Source organism: Cyprinus carpio, chromosome A20, assembly GCF_018340385.1.
Source record: "Cyprinus carpio isolate SPL01 chromosome A20, ASM1834038v1, whole genome shotgun sequence".
Taxonomy (NCBI): Eukaryota; Metazoa; Chordata; class Actinopteri; order Cypriniformes; family Cyprinidae; genus Cyprinus; species Cyprinus carpio.
This window is the reverse complement of record NC_056591.1, coordinates 21,160,461-21,187,690: the sequence shown is the minus strand read 5'-3', so window position 1 is coordinate 21,187,690 and position 27,230 is coordinate 21,160,461. Positions and strand designations below refer to the sequence as shown.

At 36.4% G+C, this 27,230-nt stretch overlaps 1 protein-coding gene across 1 annotated transcript in view; it reads left to right on the top strand.

Moving 5' to 3' along the window:
- LOC109052320 (sodium/potassium-transporting ATPase subunit beta-1-interacting protein 2-like) overlaps nucleotides 1–26,966 on the top strand; it is a 52,443-nt gene extending 25,477 nt beyond the window's left edge. Inside the window, exons 2-3 of the mRNA XM_042778114.1 lie at nucleotides 21,603–21,740; nucleotides 25,498–26,966. Of these exons, the coding sequence (XP_042634048.1) occupies nucleotides 21,603–21,740; nucleotides 25,498–25,656 (297 nt within the window). The 3' untranslated portion in view covers nucleotides 25,657–26,966. The remainder of the gene's footprint in view (nucleotides 1–21,602; nucleotides 21,741–25,497) is intronic.
- Nucleotides 26,967–27,230: the final 264 nt, after the last annotated feature.

Below are 27,230 nucleotides of genomic sequence, written 5' to 3'. Positions count from 1 at the left end.
GATTTGAAGTGTAACCAGTCTGTCACACTGGACAGGCAGATAGACGCACCAGGCCCTGATTAAGGTCCACCATCAAGCGAAGAGTATTTTTCAATTTTCTCATAATTTTCAAATTATATCAATCTTCATTTATTTCGATTGCAGGAGCTGGGTTTTTTTGTTCACAACCTCAGAGAATGAGGTTATTAAATGCAAATCGTCAAGTTTACGCCTGCAATTTTCAATGATTTAACAAGAGCTCTGCTTTGGATTTCAAGGTTGTGTATAATCACAACAAGTGTTTTCCCCTAATTGACACAAAGAATCAAAGCTTACTCAGTCTTAAATCTAACAACATTGTGTGCCAGGTATTGAATGTAACCTTTGATTAGTATTTACTATTCCCTAAAGTTCTTTATTATGGTAATTACATGGCTTTAAAAGATGCTGCAGATAGTGTTGCTTTCGTCAACGAAAATTTCGTCAACGAAAATAAAAGAAAATTTTGGTTTCGTCTATACTTCTAGGTACTTGTACTATATTGACTGGGTTAAATAGAATTGCATTACTAAAAAGAGACTAAAATACCATTTTCATTGACTGAAACTAGACTAAAATGTTATCAGTTTTTGTCGACTAAAACTAGACTAGACTAAAAAGAGTATGAACGTGACTAAAACTAATAAAAACTAAAATGACAGCTTCACACAAAGACAAGACTAAGACTAAAATTAAAACAGGCCACCAAAAACAACACTACTATAGCTGCAGCTTGATTTAATTTTATATGATATGTTGTAAACATACTTGCATGTTTAAAAAATCAAATTCCTAGTCTCAATTTCATAAGCAAATGAAATATAGATATACAGTGTTTCATAGTGTTTTGTTGAATTGTGAATAATATAATTAAATGCATAATTATTTTGTCAAATAAAAAAAAAACATCTTACATTATATTTTGGGTATTCATTTTGTTAGAAGCTGATATTTATCTAAATATATTTCATAAAAAAGCAAAACCTGCTGAAGATAATTTGCTGCACCATACAAAATTGAAATTAACTATTTTAGTGAAATTAAAAAGTTTATTAAAGAGGAAAAAAACTTAGTTGAACTGTTACTGTTACAGCTTCTAAAACTCATGTTCTCAAACTTTCAAACATAAAGTCCCAACTAATTAGGCCAAGGAATTGTAAAAATGTTGTTTTTAATAATGTTTTATTATGCTTCTCTCTGATTTGAAGACTCAAGTGAAATGTTCCTTTCCATCATGACTGTTTCAACATGCAAATTAGCATTTGTCTGTGAACCAACAACATCCGAGAAATGACTTGAAAAATTGATGACCTCGGTACAAGCGTTACGTCTGAAACACCTCATTAGCTGCTTTCCTCTCGCTAGAGTCTAGACTGTATTTGGGTTATGGAAACCAGACTCAGTTGTCGGGGTGTTTTTTCTTTTTCTTTTTTTTTTTTCTATAAAAGGTCTAAATAGCTGTAATTATCTGGAAGAGTCATTAACTTGGTGTTTATCTAGGTAAAAGTGATGCTTTCGTAAATAGCCGCAATATATGAGTGATATTTGTTCTTCTCTTTGTTTGCGCCATAGGCTTTGTTTCCTGTTTCACTCAACACACTCTGAAAACTGCTAGGTTGAAAACAACCCAATTTGGGTTATTTTGGCAACCCAGCACTGGGTCAAAAAGGAACGAACCCAGCGCTGGGTTATTTTATATTATGTTTAACCCAGCATGCTGGGTTGCTTTTTTATGGTTTAAAATTACTACATTGCTAGGCTAAAATGAACCCAAATCGAGCTAGGCATTTAAATCTTTGTTCATTTTAAAATCACTTTTACACACAAAGAATAACTATCAAAAGGTAAATATTTATTAAAAACAAGAGAAAAGTCAAAAAGTAACATGCACGTAAGAAGAAATGCAGAAAGTATGGCATTAACAGCTACAGAGCTAAAGAAGCTGAGAAAAGCGCCTCCTCCTCACATTGTAAAATCTTATGTAAATATGACACAAGACACTCACGTACGTTATATTAAAAGTACCTCTTCCGTTCAGTAAAAGAGGCCATTAAGACCTCTGTTTCTGAGGCGAAAACCGTGTCCGCGTATTTTTCAATATAAGCTCTTTTATTTCCGCCTTTCATGAAACCTCAAAATACTCCCGGACATAAACAATTTTGAATCTTTACTTACCATAATGTCTTTCACTCACTTCTCACTTCTTTCACACTGAGAAAATGGCAGCTTCTCGCACTGGCGTCGTCCGATGTTAACGTGACGTGCTTGCTCTCTTTCACGTCCGCGTTCCCAACCCAGCACCACTGGGTTATGATCAAGACCAATTTTGAAAAGTTTAAAACAACCCAGCGTCCTACCCAGCGGTCTCAACCCAGCATTTGGGTTTAAAAAACAACCCAGAGTTTTTTCGGAGTGCAGAGATAGAAATCAAATATGGAAAGTTCAAACTGTTTGCAGCGGCCATCTTTCCTCTTGCAGGGCTGTCACTATTATTAATGCTCTCCGATGTAAATGACTGATAGTCTGGAGTTGCACTGCCCCTGAAGTACGCTGCAACGGGGTATCGGTCACTTAATTCTTCTGCTATGCCACGCTTTTAAGACGGGAGATAAGCCAAGAGCGGCCAATTTCCTTCCGAGATGGGCACGCTTTATTGATAGAGTGGACCACGCTAATGTTTTTAGCCTTCTGGGTGTCCATCTGTGAGCATTTTTCCAGTGTCATCACCACTCTGTTTAAGTAGCTCCAGTGGCTTCCTCGGGCAAAGGGGAGATAATGCAGGCTATTTATCATGCAGGAATTCAATTTTGAGCCCACCATTCTCCTCATAAAAGAGTTACCAATCCATATATCAACCGTTTAGTTTTTTTTGTTTTCATGAGCGGGAAATCATTTGTATGCATTTTATTTATTTATCGCACAGGTCGGATGGCCGACCAGGGATGGGGTGCTGCGTTCGCCCATAGGGTGGAGGAGAGAGATAGTCAAGGCGAACAATTAACTAAGATGTCAGAGAGAGAAAGAGGAAGGAAAGTGGATTGCTAGTCTGCAGACTTTTGACTTTTATCTAGCTACCTCAATATGAATTTGTCTGCTTGAAACATGGTTATTTGGACAGAAATTTTAATTAAATCATAATCAGAATTTATTGATTGTGGGTCTGTTTTGATTCTTTTAGTACTGCTAATATGATTCTTTTAGTACTTTTGTAGAATATTTAAAAAAAAGTCACAAAATACAGTAACAATAGCTGATTTCAAGTTGAATTTGAAATTAATAATTTATGGTTAATTCGTGAGTCTAAAAATTCAGTATCTTATCAGGATAATTCGTGTTTTTGATTCACTGAAAAGAAACTGCTTATAAGACTCTGGTTGTGTTGTCTGTTTCACACTAGATTCTAAGGATGCACAATAAATCACTACGATATTAATATTATTAGAATTTTTTATCATATTGGTCAACATTAGATATTTACTTGTGTTTTAGATATTTAATTGGCTATTTCTCATATTGGTCAATATTAGATATATAATCGTCATCAAAGGTAATCTATAATAACACTCATAATTTAATAATGCATTAATTTAAATTTAATCTCAAAAATGATATATTCTTAAAGAATAATTTTAATTATATTTTTTATAATGTTAATTAAATTTTTAGTATTCATTTTTTTCATACTGTATATTGCTGTGATGTGTAAATTAAAATGAATTTTTTTTTCTTTTTTTTTTTGATGTCTAAATTAAAATGATTTTTTTTTTTTTTTTTTTTTAGTAGTAGATACACTGGTTATGTTGTTGTTTTATTGTTGATGGATTTGGGATTAGTTGTTGGTTAATTGCTAATGGAAATGGAAGTCAGGAATATCTTCTCTTTTTTTTTTTATTGTTTGAGGGATTCACATTTATCACCCCCCACTGGTTATTTTCCCCTGGATCTTGTTTTACTCAGCGTTTGCATTCCTAATGAACTCTGTTGTTGATGTACACTTGGCCCTCCGCTGGGGAGCGTGACCTTCAGTCGTCTGGGCTTAATGTTATATGATTAATGAGAACACGATTCCACCAGATCAGATGAGCATTCAAAAAACGCTTTTGATGAAAACCCTTTTGATGAAGGGCTGTTGTTTCATGTGGCTCTCGTGAGGGCTTCAGATCTAGGTATATACTGTATGTGCACTTTGCCGCTGCTTGAAGCCCTGGATGTGCTCTTGTGCATTTAGAGGACTAACAAGCTGTGCACAGCTGTGGTCCAGTCAAGGTCATGCATCTGAGACATGTTTCATGCATGTCTGAAAGTAATTAATTGTGCTGGGCGCAGTGCTGGCCTACTCTTCCTGTCCTCTCTCAGCTGCCACTTCCTATAGATTTCAACAGAGTTTGCTGATGTTATAAAGCCACAGATGTGCTAACTTGCCAATTTATTTCATATTACTTGATAGAGCATCATCCAGAATTGCATCGATCGCTGTTCGTCTTTCCTGTTTTCCCCACTGTAATGGAATGGTAGATGAGGTGATTTAGGCTACATTTTTAAGGTTACTTTTTTCTCATGAGCGATTACCATCTATTTTCCTGCCAATAAATTACATCACAGGAAGTCTTCATCTAATGACGAACCCCCTAATGCTATTTAAATGACACTGATTGAGGGGAAGTGTGCGTGTTCAACTGTGATTGTCAGTTTTGGTTGTGGTGATACGTTCCTCACCATGTGGACTATCGGTAAGAACCAGCTATAAAAAATAATACAGTAGGTGCAGAATTTCAGTTAAAAGTACTTTGTATAAAAATACAGCTACCTGGTGGGATTGTAACTCACATTAAAGTGCGTCATGCACATTGTTTCAGTCTTTGCCATAATCAAGGGGAAAAAATGAGTTCATATGTGTATGAATTCATGGTACACTTTTCCTTAAAAGGTAGTTTTTTTTTTTTTTTTTATTTGTTTTGCATGTTTTGTTAGAAAACTTCCTTTTAAGGAAAATTGGACAACACAGATATTATCTTACACCATTTTGTTTTTGAAGTAAATTGATCTTGATTTGAGGATAGTTCAGATATTTTTTACTGGACAACAAGACAAAATACTGATTGAAAATTACTGTGAAGTGAAACCAGAGAATGTTTTCAAGCAGTTGGAGTATCGGTTTTCTGTACTGACATAAACGGCAAGTCCAGCATATCCTGAAGCCTGTCTCATTTTCACATTGTCCTCAATTGGCTCTCTGTTTAAAGCTCTGCGTGAGAGAATTAAGGACTGAAATCAATTTGAGCACTGCCATTTCCCCCTCAAGTGGCTTATTAGAACATTACGCCACTGCCTGAGATTATTGATTCCAATCAAATCTGTTAGCTTCATTAGCTGATAGTTTCACCCATTCAGACAGATGAAAGATCAGTGGAAATGGTAGCTGATGCTATGATTTTAGTTGTTTCAGAATGTATTAAATTTTTACATTTAAATGCCAGTGAGGCTTTGTGTATAGAAATAGTAGCTTATTCCCTCAGGCAGGGTTTTTGAGATAGCAAAGCAAAAGCTTTTTAGATGATTAGGGGTTGGATAGAAAGAGAGTGAGCAGGAGCCAGAGACCTGTGCAATGCATTTAATCTCATAAAGTAATGCGCTGTACTCACATTCAGCAATCAGCTCATCATGGTGGGTTGAAGTAGCTGACACTGTGACACTCGGAGGTAGAAATCACAGTAGCAGTAACTCTGTTCTGATCTTTGTGCATTGCTGGCTCAACACGAGAAAGCATGGATACACACTTAACTTTCCTCTGGAGCTGGTAGTGCTAGTCGTATTTGGTGCATAAATATGAGTCTTTCTTTCTTTGACTGTCTGTATCTTTTTTTTTGTATGTTGTTGATAGTTGATACCCTTAATGGATGTGTGTGTTTATTTATGTATAAAAAACTTTTTTTACAAATTGTGTTTAAACTTTATATATATATCAATACATAATTAAAATGTAAGTAATCTGAAAAAGAAAGTATAAAAAATCGAGTGTTGTAGACCTCTCACGACTGTTTTAAAGACAGCTCATTATTTCCATTCACTCCCCCTCCCTTCTGGGGTCCTTCCCTATAGATTATTTATCGTCTCTACTACGGCTCGCTAAGTAATGTTATGTTAGCTATATTACGCAGCTACGTGTGCTAATGACACATGCTTCATGAAAAAATAAACAAAAAAATATGTATGATCAAAATACAAAAAGAAAGATTTACCTGTCCAGCAGAAATAAAGCCATCAAGGAGTCACTTTTCAGCCCCTTGAGTTCCCTCAGTTTCTCGCCATCGCTGGAAAGCCACGCCGCTCGCGTTTTATTTCTTTGTTTATCCAAATACTTTTTTGTTCATTGCCTTTTCTTGTACTGTTACTGTCTTCCTTTTTTTGCCTGGTTTGCCTTCAGTAACTGCATAGGCCGGTACTGTGAATTTTTGCTTGCTGTTTCTCTGCCATTGTTTTGGTATTCCTAGGATCCGTGCCTGAATTCCTCAAATCAAACGTGCGCGCGCAAGTGGGCAGGTCATGTGTGGCAAAATGGTGGTTGCCATGGTTGCGAGAGAGTTACAGTCGCCTAAGCCAATCCAATGTTTCGTCCCGAATGGAAATAATGAGCTGTGTTTAAAACAGATTAAACGGCCTAGAGTCACTCGATTTTCATACTCTTTTTATCAGAGTACTTACATTTTAATTATGCGTTGATATATATAGAAAGTTTAAACAAATTTGGAAGAAAATTTTTGGAAGAAAATTTTTTACCTACCCTGCCTTTTATATGTTATTTTTTGTTTGTTTGAGCATCTTTGGTATTATTTTTTTTGGTTTTAGTTTTTTTATTTGGCTTAATAGTATTGTGTGGTTAGCTGGTTTTAGAGAAGTTTAGGGCAAGTATCAGCTGGTCAGGCTGGAAGTCTAGCTAGCCAACCAGCTAAACAATAGCTTGGCCAGGCTGGTAAACTAAGCAGGTATATATTGTGTGGTGAATTTGTTAGCATTCCCATTTTCCCCAAAGGCAGTTACACAAGTGGCACTATGCTATGTACAGTATCAGGCTAACCAGAATCTAAATAAAATCCCAAATAAATGTATAGTATAATATAATATCACCCAGCGCAATTGACTTTGTACACCGACGCATGTGTCATTCCTATTTTGCACCCGCGCAAAAGCGCGCTTTCCCTCCACAGAAGCACGTCGCTAAACTAGTGAATGAACTTGCGCTCCCTGGGCGGTTCAGCGCAATAAAGGAGGCGTGTTCCGGCGCAAACAATCCCTGGTGCTATTTTGCTGGTCCATTAAACAATTGCGCCACTGACCAGAAAAAACCTAGTCTAAAGTCAGTGGCGCGCGTTGTTCATTATGCTATTTTTAAGGGCGCATGCTTGACCATAATGTATAGCGTGCACAACGCGCATACACTTTGCTCATGTAATCTACACAGATGCAACAGTTATTTTTGCAAATCATAAATTGTTACACTAAAAAATATTAACACATGAGATGACGGAAATCATTGTGGTGTTGCCACGAAGATGTGAAAAAAAATAGGCATAAATCTAGCTTACAAATTATTCAGGCTAATTGTAGTAATTAAGGATCAGACCTGTTTGCCCCAATAGTGGCAAGAACTATATGTATCATCAGTCTCCTCGGCTGTGAACCGCTCCTGGCGTGCGCCTGGTAAATACGCCATAATAATAGCAATCCATAATGGAACTTGCGCACCTGCTTTTAAAGGGAATGTTGGATGACGCTCTGATTGGTTTATTTCACGTTACGCCCAAACCACACCTATGAATAATGAAGCTACTTCAGACCAACCCATTTTAGATTTGCACCTGGCGCAATAGTCATTTATCCCGCCGGGAAAATAGGCAACAGCGCCGAGACCCGCCCACAAAGTTACTTGCGCTTTGCGCTTTGACACTTGCGTTTCAGATCGTTAAAATAGGGCCCCAATACTTACTTGGTGCTGTTCTAAAGTTTGGGGTTAAAGTCTCACCAAGGCTGCATTATTTGGAGAAAAAAAAATCGATAAAAAACCCTGAAATATTATTACAATTTTAAACATCTATTTTCTATTTGAATATATTTTAAAATGTAATTTATTTCTGTGGTGCAAAGCGTAATTTTCAGCATCATTACTCCAGTCTTCAATGTCACATGATCCTTCAGAAATCATTCTAATATTCTGATCTGGTGCTCAATAACCATTTCTTATTAGTGTTATTGTCAAAACAGTTGTTCTGCTTAATATTTTTATGGAGATCTTAAACATTGTTTCTTTGATGAATAAAGAACAGTATTAATTTGACAGACTTTTTGCTATGTAAAAGTCTTTACTGTTACTTTTGATCAAATTAATGTATCCTTGCTGAATAGAAGTACTAATTTCTTTATTGATAGAGGAGCTCAAAATATCTAGTTCTGGCAGGTCACGTGAGTCAAGCTTGCCATCGGCTGACTCTCAGCTGATCAACATCTACCTATAGGAATACAACGCCTATCACGGCATTCCGATATATAGTCTATTCAATTATATTCAGCAGCTTTATCACTTGCTCATGAGCCCTCCTCCTTTCGCCGCAGTCAGTACTTGGCTTTCTGATATTCCTCATTGAATCAGACTCTTTTTGAATAATGTTGTTAGACTTTAATATCATTAAGAATTAATTATATCTGCTCTGTTATGTTCTGTTTATCCTAGGGGGTTATCGTTGCTCTCCCTGCTCATTCATGACAGGCTGCATGGATCAGCAGGGAGTTTTTGCCTAGAACAGAACCATACCGCCAATCCAAACTGTATGCTAAGTGTCAATCATTTTGACAATAGTGCTCCTGACAGAACTGTAGTTATGGCACCATAGGTGTTAAAGATTTAATTATATTGGTAAAGGTCAAGGGCTCTACCGAAGTGAATAGTTAATGCAAGATAATCATCTCATGAACAATACTTAACTGCAACCACAAGGGAGATGGAATATGTTAGCATGCACAATGACTGGGTGGAATTTAACAACAATAATTAGCATTTAAACAGTGATTGGCAAGTTTAAAATGCCACACAGCTGTAATTAAAATGCAACCAAAGCTGAGAGTCCGGAGTCCTGTTTGTGAGTGGCATCACTTTACTCTGGGCTAAGTTCACGGCTCTCTTTCCTATGTATTACCTCACACCACCTTGTACCTCAGCAAAATGAGAAAGATATATGGGTCCTCTCCTCTGACATTACCTGAAGGAAATTACTTGGGAGGTGAGGAAAGGAATACTGTATTTCTTCATCTTATTTTCTATTCACTTTTTTTTTATTGAATTTGGAGGGAATTTCAAGTATACTGATAGCCTTGTGTTGTTTGTGCAGACTGCAGATAGCAACCAGTCAATGCGTTTCCCTGAAAACATGGTCTTGTTTGTTGAATCATACTGTTCAAGCCATGTTATTTTGCCTCTATTTTGATTCTTTTTGGCGTTTAAGGGACACAATTGTGGATCGGCTGGCTGCCTTAATGTTCCATCTGATCGATGACAGGGTCAGATGATTGATGAATCAAGCAATCAGTGACTCTCTCCCGTGGACGACGCAGACGATCAATTCCTCTCCCAATGGAGTGATATCATTAAGCCTCAGGAAGTTTTGATAACAGCCTCTGCAGGATCCTCCTGCCCGGAATATATTTCACCTAGGAACAAGCTGTTAACTTTTCCAAAGTCAAGACACAATAGTGAGACTTTGCCAGGGCCCCAGGGCACAATATTACTTTTTGCACAATTTTCAGACCCAGGGTCCCAAAGCACTTTTGTGGAAAATGCAACCATTTTCAGGACTTTTTTCGTAATTAAAGTTGACAGCCACTTTGCTTGATTTTTTTTACTTGTTTCGCTTAATCCATTGTGCTTTTTTTCATTCTCTCTTAGAAAAGGTCAGGGAATCATTGGAAAAGGTGCCCCTAAATCCCAGACGTACACAGGGATCAGAGATGAGCCACCATAATCTCCTCTACTTTATGGCAACAGACATTTTTCTGCTTTGATATCAGATAGGTGTTGACCTTTGTAAGTCTGTCTATGTCACTTGCAGTCAAAGCTAGTGTCAGAGGTTTCTCGTTCATCTCATGAATTGGAAAAGGAGCAACAAAATCCATGTTTGTTAGTGTTTGACTCTGTATTTGTACAAGTACACTACCGTTTAAAAGTTTGGGATCAGTACGATTCTTTTCTTTTTTTTGAGAGAGAGAGATTAATATTTTTCATTCAGCAAGGATGCATTAAATTGATCGAAAGTGACCCTGAATATATATAATGGTACAAAAATATATTTAAAATAAATGAGGCTTTCAAACTTTGTTCATCAAAGAAACCTGGGAGAAAGTTTCCATCACTGTTTCCTTAAAAATATTAAGCAGGGCAACTGTTTTCAACATTGATACTATTAAGAAATGTTTCTTGACCACCAAATTAGAAAATTAGAATGATTTCTGAAGGATCATGTGACTCTGAACACTGGAGTAATGGCTGCTGAAAATTCAGCTTTGCCATCACAGGGATAAATTACATTTATATTAATATAGAATAACAGTTAATTAAATTGTAATAATATGCCACAATATTACAATGCTATGATTTTGTTCAAATAAATTCAGCTTTGGTTTACATAAGAGACTTGTTTTAAACATGAAAAAAATATTACAGGCTGCAAATCTTTGAACAGTTCATGATTTTTGTATTTTTTATTTTTATTATTTTTTAGTTGTAGATAAAACAAAGATGATTGGAATATGTTTTACAAGAAAATACTTTACTAGATAATATTATCTTTCTACTTCAAAATTTCATGTTTAATTGAATGTGTCACTTGCTGTCATGGCTTTGGTGTTTTAATGATGCAAATGGCTTGTTTCAAAAGAAACATGTCAACACTGGAAGGAAAGTCATTGCTTGGAGTCTTCAAATACACATTTAGGGTCTACAATTCTTAATGATGCAGAAATTTTTGCCAGATCTCTCTTCAAATAATTTTTTAGGATGGGTGTAGCTCTGTATATTTGGTTAAAAAGTAATTCATAACCTTCTGTGCTCCGTTTGTGGCCTGCTGAGTGTCTAGTTCTCAGGATCAAAGTGACGCACTGCACAGTAGCGTCTTTTTCTTCTGAAATGCTTTACTAACAGAAGGGACGTGCTGCTCAATTGACATCCAGATGCCAGAACAAAGACATGATACAAAACTAAGACATCTCACTCAGCCTGCCATTCGTTTATGTGAGAATCTGGAAGAACAGGGTTTCTCATCTTTCATATTCCCATCTTGAAGTAAGGCTGAATTTATGCATTTGAAGAAATAACATAAGCATTAAACAAGTGAAAGACCTGTCCTATGCCTGTATGCCATATCTAGCTGTCATTACTAATTTTAAATGATAAAATGATAGACACAAATGAGACAAGTGTTGACATGCAGTAAGTGCGTAGAGCTTTAACATAAATATGGATAGTGTGGACTTGAAAGAATTTTGATGAGAAATGTTTGAGTTCAGATCTTGACAAATCTGAGCATATTTTAGATGTTGAGATTGACACATTTCAGTCTTTCTCTCAGGAGAGAAAAACAGTCTCCATTTGCTCTCCAGTTTTATCTCTTTTCAGCCAAGAAGAAACAGTTGAGATCCTATTTAAGAGGTGATGAGTGGGAAAGAGGTGCTTTATGGGTGTCTGTGTGGGAAGATGGTTTGTCCCCCATCTCTGCTGAATGGAACAGGCCATCTCCATCAGCACATGTTCTTCCCCAGAGGGTGCCTGTCATCAGAGAGCATGTGGGCTTGTGGCAACGTGACCTTAGTAATCCTCTGGCTGTTGAACATGCCTGACTTTCACAGGAGATTTACCTAAGAATGGCAGAGTCTGATGAATATTTGCATCTTTTGCCCCTTGCACTCAACATTTTGACCCAAATGATGCTCTGTGGGTGAAACTAGAATTGCACACATGTCGTAGACCATAACCATTTTATGCAGCGATGAGTCATTGCCTGTGATATTAGTTAGTTTCATTGGATATAAAAAATATGTTATATTTAAGGTCTTCATGCTTTTGAATTTTGGCTTTTTTATAAACTTTATGGATTTTTTTTTTGACTGCATCAATATTTTAGGTTCAGATTTATATGAATGTGTATTTATACACACTACTGTTCAAAAGTTTGGATTCTGTACATTTTTGTAATGTTTATGAAAAAAGTATCCTATGCTCACCAAGCCTGCATGTATTTAATCATTTTTTTATATAAAGTACATATATATTTTTTTTTTATTATTTGATGAATACAAAGTTCAAACAGCATTTATTTGAAATAGAAATCTTTTTAAACATTATAAATGTCTTTATTCTCATCAATTTAATGCATCCTTGCCTGCTGAATAAAAAAATATATAAAAAATTAATCATGAATAATCCATGATAATTAAAAAAAGATTATTTTTAACAACAAAATTATGTTTATCAAGAGAAAAGCATGTTACATCACAGGACACTTCCCGGTAAGAGTTTAAGTGTTTAAGAGATTAACTAACCATATGTGTAATTATTTAAGTATTATACTGTATTCAGTAAAAGTGCATAACTTGTTATTTTGTCCATACAGTTGTATTGTATCATTCTAGTTTTTATCACATTACAGTTTAGTTGTTGTTGTTTTTATTTATTTTTAGGGAAAAGAGTTTCAGGTTTTAGCCTCTAACTTAATAAAACAAAACATAACTGTTAAAATGTTATAAAAACTGGATAAAAATAAGGTGTGACATGCAAAATACTGTCCCACCAATGGATATATTGTCAGTGTCACAATGAACAAAAAAAAAAACTTTTAACCTTGTGGTTTGTTGCTTAAAAAATACATACATACATACATAAATGTATATAACCTGTATGAAACATTATGACATTCACACCATAGGAGCATTAGTGTTTAGTGTGTAAGATTGTTTGTTTTAGCAGACTCCTCAATTATTTGATTAGCAATAATAAGATACACAACAAGCAGTGAAAATCTGTTTTATTATTGTTGACCAACTGAAGTGAGAAATTTGTCATTTATTTAGTGATAAAAACCCTGTAATGTATGTGACAGATGAGTCAGTCAGCTCTTCTGTGAATGTGTGTTATTATTAGCTAAATATTTTATCTCTACAGCCTGTTAATCAGCAAACGCATATTTGCACATAATTCTTAAAAACACGGCTTTATTTTACATAAGCACAGCGGAAATGCTTTTATTGGTCCTGTGATTGGGAATCTAATGCCTCAGATGAAGGCAAAAGCACAGATGGTGTGGATGTCTCGTATTTGTATCTAATTTTTGCACCAGCCTCTGAGCTTGGCCTCGCGTATTCAAAATCAATAGTTTATTTTAGGACATTGCCAAATATTTCTTTCTCTACATACAGGGAAAGCGAGCACAAATACAGTGGCCCCAAAAACTATTTGGACACTTAAGCCACGTTTAAAAATGTATAAGCGTTATTATATTAGGTAACAAAACATCAGACTGGGGTTTGAGGGAGTTATTGAGCGTAACTTTTGTGATGGACTTTTGACTCTGCCAATATGAAACATCTTTGTGCTTTTCAAAAAGTGGATGAAAAGCGTGAAGCTCAACAGGGCCCGGTGTTTGTTACACGGTGACTTCATGGTCTCTAAAGCCCTCAAAACAGGTTTCTCTGACCTGTAATATTTCCCATTTAATTCCATGAGCGGATTCCAGCTCTTTGTGGAAGCAGAGCTTTTGGGCTTTTAAGAAAGTCACAGAAACTTGGAAATGCTGCTATTTACCAGTGGTTCTCTGACAGAATCACTTAAATGAGAACTGGAACTTTCCTCAAACACACCCAGTGAGAAGTGAAATAAATAAAGCATCAAGCAATTATGAAGCTGGAAAATAAAGATGACAGTTAAAGGTCAACCAATTAGAGGGCTTCTCCACTGAAGTCAACTCATGGTAACTTTTTTTTTTTAACCTACTAGCTATTGAGGTCGCTGTCCCAGGGACAGTTGAATGATTTAATGCATTTGTGTCATTCATGTACCATCACATGCAGTGGATTTTATGTCAAGGATCTATTTTTAATGTTGCTTCAGTGGTTTTGTGGAAGGACCTGAAGGATATATGACATTTGGATTGAATTTCCATGCATCTCTAGAGTTCCTACTGTACCCTGACTAGTTCATATTTTACATATTTATTAGTAAAGCCATTGTGGAAGCTCTCACAGTGGGCCTTCTCCGCATGCTAGCAGCTTCCACCCTGCTTAGTTGACATTTGAGTTCACTACTGGGTCTATTCCCGTATCAGTCTCGATCATCTTTATGGCCCTCGGGCAACAGCTCTTTCTCCAGCCTCATTTATATGCAAACGAATATTAAAATAGATTATCATCATTAACACCGCTGTATCTTGATGAGTTTAATTCAGTTGCTTTCCTCCTCCCACCCCTAGAGCCATCCATACCAAGGAAATTAACGTTCGCCACTTGGTTCCTTAAAAACCTCTGGGAAGCTATTCTTCACTGGACTGTATCAATGAGGCTCTCAAGTATGGGTGTGAAAAGTCTATAATATTCAGTTTCTGAAGTAATTCATGGCACAAAGTCAATTCTTCCAAATCTGCATACTGTTCAGGCTACATAGTATGTTATGTTTAGGGTAAAGTTGGCATGAAATAGAAATCTTTTTTTAAAAATGTGTCTTATCGTGAACCATGCTTTTCTTTTTTTTTTTTTTTTTTTTTTTTGAGCTCATAATTCTTAATTAAAATATAATTCAATCTTCCTGTGAAATGACAGATTTCGCTCTTTCGGAACTTATGGCAAATTTAATCAATTTATCCACTTAAACTCCACCCCTTTTTGTTTATGTTTTGCTTCTATCCAGTCAACAACTAGTGGATAGAACCAACATAAAAAAAATTTGATGATCTCTTTCATGCGAATGTACGTTACAATACAGAAGAAAAGATCTATCGCTATTTATTACATCGCGACTTTAAAGTATGCATCTGTTTTGGATAATATTACCCATATATTGGCTAATATTAGCCATAACCCCCTGCATTAAAGAGGAGGAGAGGTTTATGGTGGATTAAATTTTTAGCTATATTATAAAAATATGCATGCAGTGGGCAATTTTAGATTTATTTCACACTTTTTTCTCTTTTTCTCAAAGCACATACTTTAAGTGAATACTTTATTTACAACTTCGAAAAATCATCTTTTATTGGAATATGAAAGGATTTAAAGGATTATTGGAGTGCATTGTACAAGAAAAAAGTACTATGCTTTTCTTCTTCATAATTTCGTGTTTAATTTAATGTGTTGCTGTTTCTTTGTAATTGTCAAATTTACTAGCAATTTCTGAGGGAAAATTTTGTTTCAATTTTTTTTTTTCAGTGTTATTACACATGCAAATTTGCATGTTCCCATATAGAAGTCAAAGAACAATTCTTTGTTGTATTTGTACATTCTGAGAAACAGATACCACATGAAAAACAATATCTAGCTCTGACATTTTTTGTTTGATCTTCAGAATGTGAAATTTAATATTAATGTCTGCCATTTCCTTCATGGTCTCTTTATCTTGGCTCTGTGGGTGTTAAGCAAAATTACTTTAGCAGAGTGCTTTTCTTTTGCTGCCATTCAGACCTTTGTGATGATTCTGGTCAAAGAGCAAGAGGCCAAGAATATGAAACGGACCATTGTGCGATGTAGATAATGAACAGCATTTTTCAAGCTTAGCTACAAATTCTGACAGCTGCTATGGACAGCATGATTAAAAACATCATTTTCTCTGTTACATCCTGTGGCTGACACTGGAACTCATCATCATAGTCTATTACAAAAAAAAAAAAAGAAAAAAAAAAAAAAAAGTTACTCGTCAAATGTCCAGCCTGCGTCATTCAGCAATTTCAAGATTTGTGCAAATGGCAAGTCTGGTAATGAACACATTCAGACAGCTCTGTATGAGTAAATAACCTCATGCATTTTCAGTAACCTCTTACTGGATGCATGTAAATGTTGGCATTTATTGCATTGGTTTGCAGGCTCTCTGTGCACTTAATGTGCTTCTATTTGCACCATTTCCTTCTATGACATAATGAAGCCCTTGAATTGGAGTTGTCTGTTTATTTCTCCTGAGATGGACTATTAACAAAGTTGACAATCCAAAGCATGAATGTGTTTACTTTGTATGAAAATGGATATTTGTGATATATACACCATATTTTGTTAAACATCATATTCCAATATTCTTCCATGCATGATAGATGAAGCACTTCCAGCTGGACAACCTTCCTTCCTTCCTTCTTACCTTCTTTCCATCATTTTTTCCCTTTTACTGCACTGAAGACTAGAGTAATGATGCTGAAAATTCATCACAGGAATAACTTACATTTTAATATATATTAAAATAGTGTGAAAATTTTTTTTCTTCTTTTCTTCATTCCTTTCTTCCTTCAGATTTCCCCTCCTAATGCAGTTAATGGAGAAAAATAAAATGTTCCTTTTTCTTTAGAGTTCCTTTTTTAATGCCGTCATTGTAAAATAATTTCATGGACGGATGTATGATTTGTGCGTTTATCAGCTTTGATATGCATTCTATCTTGCAAATAGTTCATTGATACAGTATACCCAATTTAATTTTTGCATGAACATGTCCATTGTGAATAACATGCAGGGGAAAACAGCAGGGGTCCTTGAATGTGTCTGATTGTCACTGTGCATTTTAGATTTCTTCACATTACTGTACAAGGGAAGTTTTATATGTTCTTTGATCACTTGCAAATATTTATTTACAGTTTTTGGCTTTGTCTGAGAATATTCTGGCGATAAAAGAAATAGACCTTAAAGAAAAAGCATCATATTCATTTGGAATCATAAATGTGTCTTTTTCTGTTGCATAAAGTTCGTTGTGAGACTTATAGAGCTATATTTCATCCAAATCCACTGTTTAGACATAAATGAGACACAATGGCACTTGCAGCCTCATCTCTGCAGAGCAACATTAAAATCACTGGCGGCAGCAGCAGATGGAATTGGATTACTGATGGACAATAGAGGCAGGCCAAGATGCGCCTTCCCTCTGTCGTGCTGCATGGGAGCCGCCTTCATTAGCCCAAGCTCCTTCTGTAGTTAATGCTCTGTGGCTCTAACACTGGGAAACACTATAACTCGGCCAGCTTCGTTTGAATGTGCCGTGAAGCTCTCTATTCAACCTGCCCCTGCTGATTGATTAGCTTTTGTCTCTATGATTAAAGGCTGCTCATGTCCCTGCGCACCGAATGAAATATATAAATGGGGAAAGGGAGAGAGAAGCGAAGCGGGAGAGAGGCGAGCGAAAGCACAAGGTTGGGAGAATGAGATTCAGCTTTCTCACAGGGAGAATGAACTTTAATCTCAATCACGGACTGAAAGCATGCCCTATAGCAGCTAATCGCTAATGGGATGCTTCTGCTGCCAAGTAATAATCATGAAAAAACATTATGTGCACATAAGGAAGGGAAATATCATTACAGGAACTGGTTATGCTGACCTTTGGATTCGATATTCATTACAGAATCGGTTTAGGGATGCTTTTAGCTTGACACTCTCACTCCTTATTGACAATTTACCACAGTTAAAGGGTGTTGTTACCAAAAAACAATGCAAAAATCCTCCTCAACCATGGTAGAATGATAGAACATGTTCTTGAGTGGCTTATTGCTTCAATAAAATGATGCCAACTGCAATATGTACAATAAATAATTGCATACTATTAATAATTGCACTAAACAATTCTTCCGTCAAGTTATATTATGCTAACTGTGGGCTGTTTACCACTTTAATAGCTTAAAGCAATGTTCTCATAGCTCAAACTGACAAAACATGGTGCCAGCAAGGTCATTGGTTCAATTACCACATACTGCTATAACGATTACATTGAATGAACTGTAAGTTATAAAAGCGTCTACCAAATAAGAAAATGTAAATTGAAGCAACATGCAGCATTTCATGTAGAATCGAGTTGATGTGTTTATACTAACATTCAAAGTTTTTGATCAGTGGGATGTTTTTTAAAGAAATTAATACTTTTATGCAACAAGGATATATTAGATTATTAATGCTGTTAATTATTAAAAGTGTTTGAGATTTTACATTTATATTAAAACAATTTAAATATATTTGAAATACATATTTTTTTTTACTTTATGTACATCACTGAATCCTGGAAAAACATGTTACGGTTTCCACAAAAATATTAAGCAACACAACTGGTTTCAACTGATAATATTTGATGTCTGAAGGATCATGTGACACTGAAGACTGGATTAATGTGGCTAAAAAAAAAAAAAAAAAAAAAAAAAAAAAAAAAGATTTAAGATATATTAAAATATAAAAAATTTATTTGAAATTGTAATAATATTTCACAATATTACAGTTTTTATTGTATCGGTAGTTTGAGCAAATAAACAGCCTTGGTTAGCATAAGAAACTTCTTTAAAAAATACTGACTTCTGACTTTTGAATGGCATGTATCATGTATTAGCTTATTCAGATTTTAGAGCCTCAGTATTTTTATAAATACATACTCATGGATACCATTCTGAAGTACTGACTGTTTTCTTTCTGCTTGACACCGTAGGATATCTCTTTGTTGTTAGTGGATTTTCCTTTCATATTTATAGATCTAATTACTCATGTATAAAATGACTTAATAAATCTGTCACCCTGAGCACAGCTGCCCCACAATGTTGTTTATATTACTGTTTATATAAAAGGGGCCCCATGGGCCACAGTAATGATGATCCTCAAACAAGAACCTGCAGCCTCTTCATAAAACCCCTTAAGCATGTAACCCCCTCCCCCTACTGGACATGTGTTAATGCCAGGGCTCTTTTGGGAATTCTGTCAATAAGCGCAGGTGTCCACAAAATCCTGACAGAAGAGAACCGTGAATTTGAGTGCCATTAAGATGTGTTTTAAAGCCATTGTCAATGCACCATCTTTCACCGAACAACATAATATAGCATAATTAGCCATATTTGCATTTTGCATCTTCGCAGGCAGGGCAGATTGTGTTTTGTGCTGGCATATGGGCTCCTTTCAACACCATGGCATGTGGTTTATTAGTGGATTTCTGGGGTGGCTGTAGTTTTTCACAAGGCATTGCAAAAGCAATGGAACTGCTGAGTTGGGTCAATCAATCGTTTTTCTTTTTTTCTGTGTGCTTGTAGTTGCTACACAACTATGGGCGAACAATTCTGCTGAGAATATGGTGTAATGCATGGCTCATCTGACGAGAAGTGCTTTTGATAATGAAGGTGTTATGGATTGAGCATAGTCCTATCATGCTCTCCAGCTCATATTTACGCAGTTTTTGGTGGATAATGGAAAACAACCTATTAAATGAATACTCCTTCAAAATTATTGTTTTGTTTGTCATTATGTATTCATCCAGTTGGCATTTCAGACTTGTACTTTCGTTCTTCTAAAAAAGAAAACAAAAGGAGAATATTTGAAGATTTGTTCTGGTCACTCTTTTCCATGCAAGAATGAAGACTCCAAAATGTTAAAATTAGACCATGTGACTTTATATCTTTATATTCTGACGCTTTCTTCACACAAAGCTATTGTCTTACTTCATAAGTCTTAAAATATCTTACTGAAGTGATACTTTTATGGTTCTTTTGTGTCCTTTTCGGAAGACTGAAATCCTTAGTTCCCATGCATTGTCGTTGCATTGAAGAGAGCAACCAGTATAATTGGTTCTTCACAAACATCATTTTGTGTTTCAGAAAGTCTGTGTGTTTGGAACAACATGAGGGTGGGTAAATAATGACAATATTTTCATTTGTGAACTATTTCTTTAAGAAATCAGATGGTAATGCATTCATCTTATCATTCTTCTGTTTCATATAGAATATATGGAGGACAGGGAAAATAAACAAGAGCTAGAGCAGGGGGAAATCACATTCTATGATTCATAAAAACACACCAAAACCAGAGAATTATTTGAAGGCTGAATGGAAAGGCAAAACATTATTGTGTTTTAAAAAAAGTAGATGCCACTTGGAAAGGGAACCAGTTTTATTTTGACACAAGACTTATCTCAACTGCACCCTGGAGCTGTGATGATTCTTAAGAGCCTTGTGTGAAGTGCGCTGGTGTTGTCAGTATAATACATTTAATTATGATCAACGACATAAGTGTTTGGGACAGGCACGCTTACCAGATGTACTCTAGCAGAAGCTCAAAGGAAATGCCCAGATAACAGAAGACATGTCCCTTGGGGAGACTAGGGGTGTAGGGGGTCACAAACTGGTCATCACTGGGCAGATGACTGGGCAGAACTGATCCTGAGCTTTGTTCACTGGTGATAGATTTATAGCATGAACTATTGCTCAATTTTACTGTAAAAAAAAAAAAAAATTCTTAAAAATTTATGGTAAAAAAAACAGCAGCTGTGGTTACCAGAATTATACCATAAAAAATACAGTAGAAACATTTTAGGTTTTACAGTTTAACTAAAATTTACATTTAAATACCATTAACTGATATAATGTTAATATATCAACCTATTGAAGTACTGAAATCTGTTTTGTAACTTTCACAATTAATAATTAATTTCAGCAAAAGTTGAAATATTTTATTTATTTGATCCACTGGGTGGACTGTAGGGTTGAACAGGGTCTCCCTGCTGCAAAAACAGCACTGAATAGGAAACCCTTAAATACAGCATCTCGGTACGAGTTTAAGTCATTTGATCCATGCTGCTATTGAACCCTCTGAAGCCTCTATTGATGTTCACTTGAGTAGATGTTTGAAAATACAACCGCTGAAAACACAAATGTCATTGTGACCTCAATAGCTTAATTTAACAACCTTCATCCCGCATCTTTGCTCTTTACTTACCCCCTATTACATCACAAGACAAATCAAGTGATTCAGTGCTGTGATTTTTGTTTGGTTTCCTTTCCAGAAAAGACCTTGAGCATCCGAGGTTGTTAAACACAGCTTCTTGTGAATGCAGCTGGAGACACGGGTGCTATTAGCATTAGTTTTATGAGGCTGGCTGCTTGTAGGTCCTTTGGGGATGAAGCCGTGACCCCGTTTTGGTCTGCTTTTGGAAGTGCCATAGCTTGTGGTATTGACATCAGTGTCGTGTCCAATCATTGGCTGAGATTGGAGCACCCAGAGCTGCGAGGCTGGACTTGCCAGCTTTAATTTCCAAGTCATCTCTGGTTTTTGCGGAAAAATGTGGGGGGTATGACTCCGGAGAGCGGCACGTCTCGGTCCTAATTAATCGCCTGTGTAACAGGGCTATTCCTCTGGCTGCATGTAGAATGTAGGCGCATGTGGCCCCGCAGTCCGTCATCTCACCCTGCCTTCCAGCTGACATCAGAGGGGTGTCATTACAGCAACCCCTGAAGCTGGTTTAAAAGGAAATCTGTTTACGCCTTTATGCAAATAAATGGTTACATGTCAGTGTATTGTCCTCGTCTTTGCTTTGTAAGTCAGTATCTTTTTCCTCTGTGTTTCATTTCTAGATCAGCATCCTGGAGCGACAGATATTTGATTTCCTTGGATACCAGTGGGCTCCAATCCTCACAAACTTCATCCATATCATCACAGTGATTCTAGGTCTCTTTGGGACAGTACAGTTCAGACCGCGATATGTGACCGGGGTGAGTTTCCACATATTTTCATATTCAGTTTGTGACATTCTCTTTCCCCTTTGCAGGTTATGCTGTCATTTTGCTGTATTAATACCACCGGTGTCAGAAAAGTGTCTCACTTCAAATCCTAGCAGGCGCAACACAACATAACAATAAGCAACAAATATAAGTTTTTGTCTTAACGTTTTACAACCGTGATGACATTTTGACAGTCGTTTGGTTTCAATGGAATCTCACTGGTCTATCCTGCTCCACATGAGCTCTTAAGCATCAAATGTGTTATGATTGGATGTGATTGTTATTTCACACTGACCATGGACTGACTTGTCAATGTATTTTTTTTTGTATCATGCACAGTTCTCAGACAGTTGTAGGGTGTTTTTTTTAGACCTGTAGTTTGTAGTTCCTTCTTACTTTGGTTCTCTACATTTAAATAAAGACAACCATCTGTTAATAAATGTCACATCTTTGCTAAAATAAATGGCCAACTTAAACCAGCCTAAATTGGTTTGCTGGTCTAAGCTACTTTAAGATGGTCTTCTAGAACAGAAAACTAGTTTGCTCAGTGAGTTTATTATAGCTTTCTATCTGGCTTGAAGATCGTTTCCCATTCTGGTCAGGCTAGTTTTCAGTTGGTTTAGTTTCCAGGGGTTGGCTAAACTTTTGTTAAGCTGAGTGGTGAGCTGGTCTCTCAGCCTGACCGTCCGAAAAGCACCCAAAACCCTTTGTAAAACCAGGCAACAGACCAGCCTGACCAGGCAGGGAGATCAGCTAAGACCAGTTTAGGCTGATGTTAAGATTTTTTTTTTTTTGGATATGAGCAAACTCTTCCTTCATTGGTCAGAATGTTTAAGATTAATCAACAAAGATCAATGGGTTTATTGCAGCTTTCTCTTGGTTCATAGAAATGAATATTCCTTATGGTAGTTTTGGTCCAATTTTTTAATCCCAGTGATTGCTGTGTAAATATATAACTAAACAACTGAACCGCTTGTTGTGACTGCCTTTTCTCTACAGTCAGATACAACGGACATTTAACACCCTGGTCAGCATAACAGAGAGATATCAATGTACAGACGGACAGGGTCATTGCCTCAAATGTGACTCGGGCCATGTCACCCATTTGAGATGAAGCAGATTGCCTTTTTAGTGTTATGTGTCTCCCTTTGGAATAAACAACGCTCGATTTTTCAGTCTAGTAGCAGTGGCCGGTCCGAGAGATGGAGAGAGAGCCTCCTACAGAGATAAATTGCTCACATTCGAACATTACTCTTGCTTATATCCGTTTTGGGAATGCTGTCAGGCCAGATAAATTTTTATTCTAATTCAACTTGGCACGTTCCAGTGGTTGGCAAAGGGCCAAATGAGGTTCCACTACATGCCCACATCTTCTGTATCTAATGTCCTGACAACATGTCAGATTTCAAGATGGCAAAATTCTGAGTCTCAATGGTCTGGTGCGCTCCGTTTGCAAGTGTGAGTTCCTGGGAGAAAGGTTAGGCCGAAACAGCCCTAGCTGAAAACGTGTTCATAACCTCCTCCCTCTGGATCAACTTGGAATGCGTGCTGGAGATATCAAGCAGGATTATGAGACTTAATTGAAGTCAATTGCTCTGTCTGGACCCCTCCAGCTCTAACATGTGGAGGAGGCTCCTTCTTATACAGCAATATGTGGAGATACTTCAACCACGCTTTAGTTGGAAGACAAGAGTGATGTGTTGATCTTTGGCCCTAGCCTGAGGCTCTCACAGATTTCTGCATATATAACTGCAAATTTGTAAGTATAGAACATCTTCTGTACACTGGATGGCCGAAGTGGGTCAGCCCTCTTGTGCAAGAGACCATCTGTTAATAGTAAATGGCTGCAATGATGCTCAATTTTGCTGGAGATCATTTTGACTGATGGTTGGCTGGTCTTACTGATTTAAGCTGATGTTCAGTTGGTCTCCAAGCTAAAGAAGTGCTCAAATCCTCACTAAAACCACCCTGCGAACCAGCTGGTTTTAGCTTTGCTTTTTTTTCTTTTTTTAGGGACGTATTAACAAGTGCTGTCCAGGATTGAGCAGTAGCATTGCTATAACTAGTTAATATATTAGCTACTTTTCTCAGTATCAAGAGTATCATTAGTTTTTTTAATTAGCATGTATTATTATTAGCAAATTTCATTAGCAAAGCTGTTTTATTGACTTCTGTTGACTTTAGTTGCTGGGTAGCACTGACAGACTTCATTACGTTTTTCCTGGACAATATATTAGCATGTCCATTGGTTGGTTGTATAGAAACTAGAGATGACCAATTAGCAAATAAATGAATATGTATACCTGTAGATCAAATTACATAAGTGTTTTTAATAATCCATATTTATTAAAAGAATGTAAGAAGCTACTTTCACCATGTAGCTTGTAGCGAGCTAACCATCTTCTGTAAAAGGTAGCTTTCAGCTTAGCTTAGCTAATTTATTGGTACAGTGTTGGATAGGTAGCTTGGCAAGGTACCTTTTTGCTTTTGCTTGCTTACATTTAGCAGTTTTCCAGCACTGGTAGAGAGAAGAAACTTGGGATTTCAAATTGGCCTAGCACCACAGGAAGTTGAATTCGAATGACAGGAAAATAAATTTACTGAATTGGAATTCAAAGAAATGCTACACAGGGAATGTCTGTCTATCTATCTGTCTGTCTCGCTGAACACTTTTGCACTTGAAAGTTAAAAAAAAAAAAAATTATCAAGTTAACAGTCAAAGTTTGATGAACTTTGATTTTGTTGCTAAAATTATTTTTATAATTTTATTTGAATTTAATTTTGTTTTAATTCTATTTTCTTACATTAAAATTCTTCATACCCTATCACAGTTCAAATTAAGGAATTGAATAAAAAAATTAAAAATAATTCACAGTTCGAATCTGATTGGTGCATACCCCTAGAATCGATCTGGTACATTTGTAAAGGAAGGTTGTAGTGTCTTTGCACATGCTCATTTTTATCAAAGCTAAGTCCATATTGATCTATCTATTAGAGCCACTTTTGGGAAGTTACTCAAAATTCATGTCGCTAACTGCTCATTTTCAAGTGCTAAAGGCCGTGTTTTTCCGCTCAAGTCCCATAAGGTAATTCAGATTGATTTTGCATTTCCCCTCGCTCAGTATTTCATTTGCACTCACCTGTATTACTTTGAATTGGATCTATTTTATCTAAAGATCACTGCCTGCCTAACAGACCTCTTACATTTTAATCAGTAAAATATGCTATGAGCTGCTAATACTCGTGAGCGTGTAACCTCGTCTTTTGAACAAATTCGTTTAACATAATGTTGGTTTGTTGCATTCCCTAATGATCTGAAACAGGATGAGACCTGTGTTTATTTAACCAAAATTTGCTTTATTTGTAAAGACACCCCCCTGCGCCGGCTGCGATTTTGCTGGGGAATCTGTTTCATTGTTTTATAATCACATCCCGCTATTTCGATAAGCATTAGCTCATGAACCAGGGAGCGAGCCACCCTCACAAACTCCCACACAGGGTTCCTGCTTCCGCTGCAAAATGCATCATCTGCCTGCACCGCTTCTTTGGTAGATTCCAGATTTGTGGAGGCTGAATGTTTTAAGGAACACACATCGGAGAATTAATTACAGAGAAAATATCCCACTTACGCTTTTACAGGCCAATTAATCAAACATATGCAAATGTGTATATGGTTAGTTGGTTGTTGGGGGGGTCTGAATAGGTTAAAATAGGTCTTTCAAACACCCTCTTCCTGTCTCTTTCACAGTATGCAGTCTGGTTGGTGTTGTGGGTCGCCTGGAACGTCTTCATCATCTGTTTCTATTTGGAAGTGGGTGACCTTTCAAAGGTAACAACTGATTTTGTACTTCTTTTGCAATGTGTAATCCCTCAGCTTGGCTATCAGTGTTTTCTGTTTATGTCTTAGCTCTGTAAGCTTTTTAATAAGTATGTTGCAGATCAACTTGCATTAGTAGTAAGGTCAAAAAAAGAGATTTATTGTTTTTTTGTCAGTGTTTCACTGTCACAGCTGGGTCTAAAATCCTATTTAGAGCTGGAAGCAGTGTTTGGAAGGAGAGTTTTAAGCTATTAGAGCCTGTTTGCCTATCATCCAACTGGTGACTAATCAAATAGTGAGACTGACTAGTTTATCTAGATGGTTTTATTATTATTATTATTTTTCCTATATGCTAGTTTTTAAATTTTTGTGCTTCAATTAGCATATGTCCCATGCTTTTTCAAATCCTCTCATAAACATTAAAATGGACATCTTTGGCCGTCTTGTGCTGTTTGTTGCCTGTGCCACCATGATTGTTGCGTTTTTAAGATGGTGTCAACTTTAAGAAATGCATCTGGAGACCCCTTGCATTCTCTTCCATTGTTGCATCCGTCTAGCTGTTTATGAGAGCAAGATAGTGACGTAACCTAGCGACCACTCAGATCACCCCAGCAACCGCATAGCAATGCATTAACAACCACTAACAACACCTTAGCAACCACATAGCAATGCAATGACAACCACTCACAACACCTTAGCAACTGTAAAAGTAGCAACACAATGACAACCACTCAGAACACCTTAGCTACCATGTAAGTAGAAATGCAATGACAACACCCCAGCAACCCCATAGTAACACAATAAAAACCACTGAGAACTTAGCGATGAAATAACAACCACTTAGAACACCCCAGCAACTGCATAGCAACACAATGGCAACCAATCAGAACATCTTTGCAACCCCACAGCAGCGCAATAACCACTAAGAATACTCTAGCAGTTCCATAACAACATATTAACAACCACTCAGAACACCTTAGCAACCAAATATGTTACAATGCAAGAAGAAGAAGAATAAGTTTTATTTGTGTAGCACCTTTCCATAGCTCAAGGTCACTTTACATATACATAGAACACCATAGCAACTGCTTATCAATGCAAAGACCATCAATCAGAACACTCCAGAAGCTGCATAGCAACATATTAACAACCACTCAAAACATTAGAAACCAAGATATGTTGCAATGCAATAACAACTACTCAAAATGCCTTAGCAACGTAGCGATAAGTTTTGCACAGCCCAGCGCCACGCACTGAAATTGTAAACTTTTTCTGAAACTGTAAACATCTAGTTCTTGCATATATTTGTAGCCTAAATCTGTAAAAAAAAAAAAAATCTCTCTATTTTTCCATCTTTGCTTCTTTCATTTCAGCTAATAATTTATTAAATAGTCAATCGTCTGCTCATGTGTATAGAAATTTTTCCATCTTGGCTTAAAATGGCAAAAAATGGCAAACCAGGCATGTAACTTGATTACCAGATCCATGGAGCACTTTATATGTATTACATTTTTATTTTTTAATCTTTTTGTTTTTTATTTTAGCGTTGAGTTGTAGTTTAGAAAAATTCCCACAGTAAAGGATGTTAATAGGGATTAGAAAAAGGAAATATTGGTACTGAAATTTCCCTCATCTTTCTACTGTTTTGTGAACAGTAATATATA